Source organism: Solanum lycopersicum, chromosome 9 (genome assembly GCF_036512215.1).
Source record: "Solanum lycopersicum chromosome 9, SLM_r2.1".
NCBI lineage: Eukaryota > Viridiplantae > Streptophyta > Magnoliopsida > Solanales > Solanaceae > Solanum > Solanum lycopersicum.
In genome coordinates, this window is record NC_090808.1 from 20,353,833 (window position 1) to 20,365,789 (window position 11,957).

Sequence of the window (11,957 nt, forward strand, 5' to 3'; positions counted from 1 at the left end):
ATTAAGATACATTCATCACATAGAGGACATTCAAGTAATGGTCTTGGAAAAGACCTAGGGACTCTCACTAAAATCTTCAAAGCATATTCTGCAATGTCCAGATAGCATCCCATACCAACACCTAATATTCATAGAACTTCTCTAATGCTAATAGGAATCCCACATGATTAGAATAGGCAATAACCGACATAAACTATGGTAGCAAAATATCGAATCTAGACTTCTAAACTACTCCAATGAGGGTGTTCTACTTGGCAACAGTAGAACTTGGACACATCCCATGTAGTCACATGGTTAAGGAATATGAAGGGATTACTTTATTTTCTAGCCTCATACTTTTAACTAGAACGACTTCCCTTACCATACGCACTTGGTTATAATCTTTGTTCTCATAGAGTAATTCACATCAAAGGTTCATACGAAGTGGTTCCATATCAAGTTCATAATCAGTTACATTTACCCTACCAAAGAGGTCCCCTAGGGCGGCCTTATAATGATGACAACAAACTCATAATGACTTTCCTAAGGATTGATATGATGTTGTTCCATCCAACCAACCATAAGTCCATCATTCATTATAAGAAGGATACCATTAAGACTTTCTACTACAAAATTCATAAACTTATCACAAGGTTCAAGGTTTCACATAAAGAACCCTCTTAACATCATTCAACGTCTCGTACCATTCATTCATACAATACTAAAAGGATTAAGCATCCTAAGTCAAGGCATATCATATTCATATTCATACATATATAAAGTAAGGGACACAAGTCTACCACAACAAGACACAAGATACTTTACTTTATTGCACTTAGGAATGAGCCTTATCATCTTCATGTAATCCTCTTCATTACTATATTATCATCAAGATAACCATTATAGACTCATATAATCATGTAGGAACAATCATGCATCAACTCTAAGAATACACATATGAGCACATAGTCAAAGTCAAACATGATCAATTAAAAACTTCAATAGAAGAAACACATACTTTTGTATTACTCAACATGTAGGTAGATATGATCATACTTCACATAATCAACTACACAAATCATCATATTACTCAAAGCAGTTGCTGACAAGGCCATGATCATCATAATACATAAAGTTACATCGACAAGGCCACATCAATCACATAACACCGCCCACGTTAAGTGGACCATACAAATAACAACATAATTGAAGTCTAATTAACATAAAATAAAGACATTTAGGGAAGAATACCACCAATCCATTCTCTCCACTTCAATCCATGTCTAAATAATCCAATTCAATACCATAAGGCCCTTACCATGGCCATGAACATCAATTCAATACATAAATCGTAGGCTTAAGTCATCTGCTGCCCCTTAAAGTTGTCCACATAATTCACTTAGACACCTGAACTAGGACTTATACCTATTGAACACCTAAATTGTTCAAGACATGTGCCTATTAAACACAAAACGTTGATTTGGCAAAATAAGTGTACCTCACTTATTATTAGGCGCGTGAATAGATTCAAATAACATTTTAGTTTTATTTATTTTTTAAAAATTGTACTTTTTTTGTTTATCAAACACTTGACATTAAAATTACTAAAAAAATTGTTTAAAATTAATTTTTTTATAAAGAAATTGACTCCACTTCCAGCCATAATCTTCTTCGCCCAAACTTTCTGCATTTCTTTTTCTTTGTTATTTCATTTCTTTCATATATATATATATATACTAATTGATAAAAAACTTGATTGTCCTCCGTCCATCTCTATTTTTGGCACTCTAAACAGACATTATCAGTCAAATTAAAATGTAAACTAATAAGTTTATTGTGAAAAAATGATATCATAAATTCCATAGAATTAATTTGAATATTTTAGATTTCTCTTCGCTGATAATTTCAAAAAGATTTATGTCGATTTATTTTTCACAAGCATTTCAAAAATTACTTTGCTATGCACACAAATTGTAGGAGTAATAAAAAGAAAAGAAAAAAAGATGGTCCGTCGGAAGAATCGAGAGCAAGAAGAAGAACGACAAGGGTTTCAGTAGGGGGAATTAGATTAATTAGGGTTGGAAATTATTTTTATCTTTTAAAATTAAAAATTCATTTCTTAAGGTTAGATTGAGTTATTGACCACGTGTCACAATGTTATTGGTAACTTTATCAAAGTACAGCGTGTGAGTTACACGCATAATGTCTTTTATGTTGATTATCATTTTGTGTTCAATAGACAGACATTTGTTAATATTAAAGTGTCTAATAGGTATTAAGTCTTGTTGAGGTGTCTAAATGAATAATGAGGACAACTTTAAGGGGCCGCAGATGACTTTGGCCTAAATCATAATATTCATTTAAACTATGTCAATTCAACATATATTTATCAATCTAATACAACCTATACAACAATTGAATACAATTCGTACATCATTCAATAGCCCATAGAACACTACACTAGAATTCATAAACATTAAGTCAATATCAAGTAACCCATAAAGTCGTCAAACAATAGGGTTCATCCATTACATCGGTTCATAGGTCAGTTGAGTTAAAATAATATAATTAGAAACAATATAATCAATGCTTAATGATTAAAAACCTTTAATGCAAGAACCCATGGAAAGATCATGAAATTGGACAAGTTCATCTTTGAAAACTTCAGAAAACTTCTTTGAATTTGGAGCTCCATGATGAATAGAGTTTCAAGGATAGAAAATCATACCTAAATGATGTTAATCCTCCAATTTGATGAAGAATGACCACTCAAATCACCAATCCAAGCTCTTCCTTAAGGTTTGGCTTCAATGGAGTTCTAAGGAATTTCTAAGGGATTTTGGATTTTGATTTTTGAAGAATGAATGGTTCTAAGGGATTTTGGATTTTGGATTTTGATTTTTGAAGATGACTACCGAGTACTTCTGTTCAGACTAAAAAAGTCGTGAGAACTGAGAGGAGTAAGACTCAAAGTGTCGATCAGACAAGCTTCCAACTTCAGAAATTTGAGATTGTTCACCTATTAGACAACCAACGCTACTGTGCTACAAATGAACTACACCATTACGAAAATCATACATTAAACCAGAATATAGTAAACGAATGCACTGAATTCATATCTCAATTTGACTGGACAACAAAATAGTATAACATAGATAAACACTATCAGAAGATACAACAAATGTACGTTGTAGTCTGTACGAATCAATATGCCCTTCTTAAAACTTCAGAGTAACTGAAGTTCGTCGAACAAAAAAAACTAAATGAACTTTTTGTTTTGTTCATCCATATTGTGACATAAAAAATTCACTTGTGCAAAAGTTAGCGAGTGCTATGTAGAACATGTTTATTTAAATCGACTTTTTTGTGCTATTTTTGTTTCTTTAGTACATTCTTGAGACACACATGTACGCAATAGAGTTTGAAGCAATGAAAGAGCTAAGAGATATTATATCAAGACAAACATTTACTCATAATAACTCATCTTCGCACTTCAGTTCATCCAATTCGATACTCAAATATTGAAATCTTTATTTGGTGAATAAAAACATGAATATTATTACCACCTCCTAATATGATTTTCAGACTCATCAATGCAAAAACACCATGGATATATGTTCTTCGTTTGAATCATGAAAATATACATACCTTGTCTCCTCGCCTGAGTGACTGGAGTAGTTGTCGCCTCGTGTGAGTTTGGAATTTGGAGAAACTTTTGGTTTGGAGATTGGAATATGGAGAAATTAGAGGCCAGAGGAGAGGTAAGAATGAAAAGTTTTTAAAGTCCAAAAATTTAAAAAACCCTTAGTCCCAAATGAGAAGTGAGAAGTGAGAAATTGAGTATTGTTAAATTAGAAAAAATCAGGATTAAAAATATTTGGAGGTCTTATCGGGGTATCAGGTAGCCCAAAATTATGTCTTCCTTACTCGACCCCCGAACCGATTACCAATTAAAATAACTAAGTGAACTGAGCCCAAACCAATTACCCAATAACTCGAACTGTTAGCCCAATAAGCCTAAAATCAGTTCGGGTTAATGGTTTAACCCAAATTTTGCACAGACCTAGTTCAAAGGATCTTTGAAAGAATAAAGTATGGCCTTGAGAGTTGGATGGCGCGGTCGGCTATAGGTAGGCTACGACTTCTTTTCTATCTAGATTGATTTTGAATGAGAGAAATTCATGTTGATTTATGTGAATTATGGGTGAAGACCTATTTTCATCTTAGACACCACATTTTAGGTTTGATCGACATTATATTGGGCATTGTACCTTTCTAGTTGGAAGGCTTGATTTTGTGCATGCTATGTGAATTACTTGAATTTACTCGCTTTCTCAGCCTTAACCTAGGATAGACAAGTGTTTTTATACTCCCAAACTTTGTTGCTTTGGTTTGTCTCTGACGTTTTTGACAAACTAGATCCTTTTAGACAAGAAAAATAGAATTGAGTGTGATTATAGCCTTAGTTTAAGTGAATTCATGGCTGATTATATCTTCTATCATCAGTCTCCCTATTTCTGCACTTCTGAGGTGTTACACGAGGTTTATGTTATGCGACGATTGGAGATTAAGTTGTACTTGGATTGGAGCCCTTTGTTGACACCTTTGGGTGGGCAGCGTCCCATGGTGACTTGACATGGGATTCTCCTTCGAATTTACACACCTTTGGCACTATTGTTAGAAAGGTTATGAGTTCGTAGGTTGTAGTGATTATTTGTGGTTTGTCGATATTATTTTAATCTCTAGGCTGACGTTTTACGATTTGAGGACGTTATTTCCAACTTGAGACTAATGATTTGGGTTCGATGCCTAGATTCAATCACCTCGGTTTTGAGGTCTAGATTCTACCATTTTGGGTTCAGGGCCCTGCTTCTACCACTCTGTGTTCGAGGCCCAGATCCTACTATTGTAGGTTCAAGGCCTGGTTGACTTCTTTTTTCCTTGGGTTTGACTGTCTTATTCTTTTAGTGGTAGTTATTTTGTGTACCTATCAAGCATAGGATGTCTGTTTTGGTTTATTTTTAGTGGTAAATGATACTACAAATAAAAATGATAAGTGACGATTCATTAGTGACAATAATCAAATTGTCAGTGATATATATATGTGTGTATACATATATATATATATATATATATATATATATATATATATATATTTATATATATATATATATATATATTTGATGTGAAAATCTAGTGGCAAATGAATATTGGCCATGAACACAATAATTTTTAGCGACAATTAGAATAGTTGTCCATAAAACTTATGAATGCTTTTACAAGTCATCAATAATTAAAATATCATTGTTTTTAACTTCCATCCGTTTTTAACTTCCATCCGTTTATGTATATATAGAAGAGAAATTTCATTTCTACCTCAAATTTATACTTCACTTGCAAGTTGGCACTTTGAATTTAGGGTCTTTTTTATCCTAATTTTACTCCCTAGTTTATATCCATTTCTTCTCTTCTTAGATTTTCTCACGAATTTAATTTTTTAAATTTATTGTACGTGTAAGGTTTTGCTTCAAATGGGAATATCAATTATAAGGTTTCAATTACTCATTTATGATTTTCTACGTTCTTCTATTTTTTGACTGGTATCATTATAGAACTGAATCTTTAGTATTTGGTTGACTAGAACCTGACTTGAAGTGATTGAAAATAAAAGTTAGGGAAAAAATTGTGGTTGCTTCTAGTAAGGATATCTCATTCTGATTTTAATTAAGTAGATAAAAGCAACTATTTCAATTTTTTATTTGTATGCTCCTGAACTTAAGTGTTATTGTACTCATATTCATGAATATAGTAATTATGACTTTTCTAATATGAATATATTAGCATTGTTCATTTCTCATGAAAATGGTTGTTTGAGTAGTGTGGATTTTGTTTCTCATTAATGTTTGACCAATGATCATCTTATGTCTCAGGTATATTTGACTTCATATATCTACTTTCACATGTATATTGCTTATTTTCAACTAAAGTAAGTAATTTTTATTTATTGACCAAAGTACTTTTGTTATTTTCTTTACTTTTAGCTTAATCATGCATAGAATACATTAACTCCTTTAGTCATGGATGAATTTTATATTACTCAATATGATTAAAGAATAAAGTTAGATATTAATATGAACATACTTTGTAATAGTCTTCCAAATGAATGTACAGATACTAATAATATAGAAAATGCCACTGAATATACACAGTGATTCTGAATAACGTATGCAATACTTTGATAATATTTTAAATTTAAAAGAGATTATCACTTTCAATCTAAAAGTTAACTTCTCTTTGCTTTAACTCTCTCTATAGATTAATAGGTATGCAATACATTGTTAATATTTTAAATTTAAAAGAGATTATCAGTTTCAATCTAAAAGTTAACTTCTCTTTGCTTTTTCTCTCTCTATAGATTAACTTTAAATGTAAAACTACTAATAATATAGAACATGCAAAGTTAATAATACTATAGCAAATGACATTTTGCGTTTAACTTGATGAATATCAACTTGTTAATTATTTTTCTCTCTAACTTATTTATACATATTTTCTTCGCTAGATCACTTTAAGAAAAATAGTCAATGGATTAATCAATTTGTGCATAGTAGCATGAATTCTTTAAAAGAAAAAGAGAAAATGTCCAAAAGCCCCCCCCCAAATCTAAGCCGGATTCCCACCTACATACTCATACTTTACGGGGGTCCTATCACCCCGCTGAATTTTATAAAACTGAAATTATTACCTCCCTGAACGCTTAGCTGGCAAAGTGAGTGTAACTCACTCTCTTTGAGAGAGTAAGCAGCCAAAACAATATTAAAATTTTGTTTTAAATATCTCTTTTTAGTAAATATATTTATTTTAAATTATTTCTTGTTCTTATTTGTTTTCTTCTTGTCCATATAAATATAAATCAAATATGTTCATCTTTCACAATCTCTAAGCCATTATTGTCAGCACCATCTCCAATGAATTTGTCATTTAATTTCAAACATTTTTTTAACTCATGTAAAACTCTTGCAAAACCAATCAACCTAAATCAATTGTAGATAAATTTACATATTCATATGACCTCAAAATACTTTAGATCTGATTTGAGAAAAATCAAGTGCTTAATCTCTATGTAGTTCAAGGATTCTTAAATCATTCCTCCCAAATATATTGACCGATTTATGTTCGTGTCTTCACCTCATTTGCGAGGCAACACATCTCAACTACACCTCAGAAATTGTTGCTATCAACCTCATTTAATCATCAATCGTTGGTGAATCGGGATTTCCCTCTTCGAAATTATCGATGATGATGTGGAAGACATCGAAGACTCCTCATCTTCCTAGAGAGCTTCGGTGACCCCATTAATGGCAATAATAATATTCCATGTTCGTCCTATCTCCCCTATTCCTTCATTTTTTTATTTTGGTTTTTAGATTTTCAAAGAAATGTTCAAATATTCCTATAATCATCATTAACCTATCTTCTTGAAAGACTCAGTTCATTATTCACCTATCTTCTTCAAAGACCCAATTTTCATGAACTTATGATGTCTTTGTATAGTTGAAAATGGTGAAAGTGATTTGGTGATGGAAGGGATGGATAAAAATAAAAAAAACGAGTAAAGGAATATAAACAAATGAAAAAACCTATACTTGATAACTTCTTCACATGTCAAATGCGTGAAAATCACATGCCACCATAGATCTGGTTATGGCTTTTTAACGGTATAATTGTTTCATTTTTGAATAGTTCAGGGACGGTGATAGGACACCCGTGAAATTTAAGTGTGTAGTTGGAAACGGGGTATACTTTCAGAGGGCATTTGACCATTTTCTCGAAGAAAAATAGTCAACGGATTAATCAATTTGTGCATAGTAGCATGAATTCTTTAAGTTATATTTCAATTGCCTTCTGACTTGAGAATTTGTATTCCAATAATTAGTTGTTGTGAGGATTTGCTCGAGAACTTAACTACTAAACTTGTGAACCAGAGTTTTAAGGTAGTATTTGTTATTCATAGGATTGATGTTTATTTTTTCTTCATATAGCAAGTTCAATCATCTGAAAAAAAATTATCTACTCTTTTAGTCCTTGTTAAACTTCTCAAAAATAAAAAATGAAAAGTAGAAACTAATTTCATAAATTACATTATTATTTAAACAACTGTTTTCAATTGATTATGACCTTTTAACCTTTTATAGTTTAACGATCGGGTTCCTTTGTTACAGAAATGCAAAACAGGGGAAAATCGGGACCAGAAAATTTTTTTCATAGTAATAGGATTTTCCCAACCTTGACAAGACTTGGAGGAATTTGGATTCATCAAGGTGTAGGGAAATCTAGTAGCAATCGAAAATGTGAATTTTATTGCATGAGTGGTTAGATAAGTCATTGACACCACTACATCGGGATGCTTGTCGTTGTAGTGGATGAGACGGGGTTTGAAATTATGAGATTTTCGGATTTATCGAATAAGATCTCACCTCTTCAAAAACTGCCACTGCATGGGATGGGTGTCATTGTAGCATAATGGTGAGTTATTAATTCATAAATAAAACCCTTAAACCACCTTATTTGGAACTTTTCAAATTTTTGAGCTAAAGAACGACCCTTGGGCAATTTCAACTCATTTGCACCATTCTTTAGGCCAAAGGTAAGTTTTCACTCCCCAATTTCACTTTTTTATCTGTAGAACACTTCAGAATGGGTCATCATTGATAGGGAAGGGTTTGTTGATAGAGTTCATGGATGAAACAACCTAGTTTGGCTAGTTGGACTCATGCGTTTGACCTAAGGTTTATGAATTTGTTTAAGTTTTGGGAATTTAGCGATTTATTATTAATTTCCAAATATTATTGATTTTTTGTAGACCACGAATAAGCGGAATGAAACTGTGAAGGGAAGGATCATGTTTCTTAGGGTTCAAGCATTTTTTGAGGTAGGTGACGGTTGTAATTCTATGATTGTGTGATATATACTTGTTCTTTCATTATTATGATATTTGTATATGCATGGATGTTAAGATATTGATCATAAATGTGGAAATGAGATATACGGTTATTGATACCACGAAATTATGACTTGAATGTGTGATCTTGATGCATTCTTGTGATTGGGATCAGATTGCCACGTTCTGACATGCTAACTGTTGGATATGATAGCCATATGCCAGCATGCTAACTTTTTGATCGAATTGCCATGTTTCAACATCAAAACAATTTCGGTTTGGTTATGTGAGAGGACCAACTATGTGATTAAGCATGTGAAGTGTGTTATTTTATCCTTATGATGATATTGAATATGTTGATATATATGCATGTTATTATAATGTTGTTGGCTTCTTTATGTTTCCCTAGTGGTATAGCCGCGTGATCCTACCATTACACTGTGGTTGCATAATGATTCTACATTTGCTCTTATTTTTTTTAGTACAATGCAACTTCATGCGACTATTGACATACCTCACTTAGGTGATCAGTGATCACTTCGAGTTTAAGGGTGATACACTCATTTGGGATGCCATGGAATTCTCCTTATCTATGTCCAACCTTTCCAGATTTATACTATTTCTTAGATAGTTTAATATAATTATCTTGTATAGACTTGGATATCATTTCAAGTTTTGGAACATTGACTTTCAGATTCTAGGTTTATCTTACACATTATGAGTTAGTTGTTGCTATTTATATTAGTAATGGGACTTAATTTAGTTATTTGCTCACTTTTATAATTTAACTGCTTTAGATTTTAGCTTATACACTTTAGTTGGGTGATAATAATTGTTTTACCACAGAGATGTTCGAGTAGGTGCCAATCATGACAGTTTGGGTCGCGACATATTTGGTATAAGAGTCTAGGTTTGTTGATCTCGATATACCAAAGTGAGTCAGTAAAGTCTCATGGAATGGTACGGGGATTGCCTTTACTTTTTTCGAGAGGTTATAGGACTTTAGGAGATCTCCATTTTTTCTCTTGTCTCCTTTCATGCTATAACTCGATTCTAATTGGTAAGTGTCCATTCAAATTGGTATCTAATTTCTTTCACTTTTCTATCTGCAGATAATTAAAATTAGGTAGAGTGGCGTTAGGCTCGCAGCTCCTATTAATGCTCCAGCTGAGGAACCCACAGATAGAGGTCATGGTCGAGGTAGAGGCAGAGGAGATGAAGAGTTAAGGGAAGAGGCCGTGGGAGAGTGGCGCATTCTATGAATGAGGTGCCAAATGACAATGTTCTAGTTCATAATAAAGATATAGAAGAGGAAATTGAGTTCGAGAATGTTGAGGAGGTTGAAAATGAGGAAGAAGTGTAGGATGAAGCTATTGGGAATCCTCCCATTGATCCAGTGCTAGCTCAACAAATCATGTTTATTTTTGAAAGAGGATGGCTGGTCCGGGGATGATTCCACCTACTCAATCCCCTACTAATCCTCTAGTAGCTAGGACCGCGCCCAAGACGAGTGAAGTTGGAGGTAACGGTGCTCTATCCTTTGTTAGGTTCTGTGATGACCGGTAATGAGGATGATATGTTTACCATTTTTGTGAAGCTCAAGCCTATAGTATTTCTTGGTTCTTGGACTAAAGATGCTTATGAGATCATCTTGGATTGTTATAAGAGGAAGCATAAATTGGGTATTATTCACCAACATGGGTTGAGTTTGTATCCTTTCCACTTCAAGGTGAGGAGAAGCAATGGTGGAGAGATTATATGGAGTGTAGGTCTTCTATATTACCTCTACTTACTTGGACCCAATTTCATGTCTTGTTTATAGAGGAATATGTGCCAAGAACTTTGACAGATCGCAAGAAGGATGAGTTCATGGAATTAGAGCTGAGAAGTGTATTTGTGTCTATTAATGAGGCCAAGTTCCAAGATTATCTAAATATGCTACAGTTTGTTACCACTAAAGAGGAGAGGATTCGGTTATTTGGTAAAGGTTTGGATCCTGAGTCCACATGACTTCTGAAGGAAAGAATTTTAGTAAGGTGATTGATTATGTCAAGAAAGTGGAGGGGTGATGCGAGACTGCTAAGGTAAAGCATTGACAAAAAGGACTGAGAATTCTAGAAAATTTCAAGGCTCCTATGCAATAGGATCCGGTCGACCTACACTGGCATCCAAGCCAATTTCGTCTGCCATGCCTACCTCTAGAAGTAACTATTCAAGAACTCTATTTTATAATTTTATATCTTGTCAGAGTATTGTGCATGTGGCGGGAAGCAGACCATCTGTCGTCCGCATTTTCTTTAATTAATGGGAACTTGGACACATAATGAAAGACTGTCCACAAGCGTGTGTGTTTGAGGCCGAACAACAACCTTCTCCAGCAATTGTACCCGCGAGAAACAGTAATAATGGTAAAGGATGTCAACAAATTGGTCAAGGAGGAAATAAAATAGGCAGCTGTGGAGGCAGAGGTAAGGGTAATGCGCAACCTGGCAGAGAGGCAGCTAGTGTGGATGAGCGAGCACATTGCTATGCCTTTCCAGGTAAAAATGAAGTAGAGGCGTCTGATGCAGTGATCACATGTACTATTTTCTTCTATGATCGGATGACTAATGTGTTGTTTGATCCAGGTTCTACCTATTTTTATGTGTCTATAAGTTTTGCCTCTAATTTTGAGATGCTATTTGATGTTCTTGATGCACATATACATGTTTCTACACCGGTTGGAGAGTCAGTCATAGTCACTGATGTCTATCATGCTTTCCTTAATTTGTTTATGGGACTTCAGACTTGGGGTGATTTGGTGATTTTGGATATTCATGATTTTGATATTATCTTAGGCATGACTTGGTTGTCTCCCAACTATGTTGTGCTTAATTGTAATACTAAGTCAGTGACTCTAGAAATTCCGGGAAAGGAAAAATTAGAGCGGGAAGGGGTGGAGAGGCCTAGACAAGCTGAGACAATATCCTCCATCCGGGCTAGTAAACTAGTAGATCAGGGTTGTTTAGCTTATTTGGCTCATGTTAGGGATATTTAG

General features: G+C 33.7%; 1 protein-coding gene across 1 annotated transcript; it reads left to right on the forward strand.

Annotated features, from left to right (window-relative positions):
- Window positions 1-11,243: 11,243 nt before the first annotated feature.
- LOC138338419 (uncharacterized) lies at window positions 11,244-11,957 on the forward strand. The gene has a single exon (XM_069289376.1). The coding sequence runs from the start codon at window positions 11,244-11,246 to the stop codon at window positions 11,955-11,957; it is 714 nt and encodes a 237-aa protein (XP_069145477.1).

Coding starts and splice junctions, on each gene's coding strand:
- LOC138338419 (XM_069289376.1), top strand. CDS start 11,244: ATGAAAGACTGTCCACAAGCGTGTGTGTTTGAGGCCGAACAACAACCT.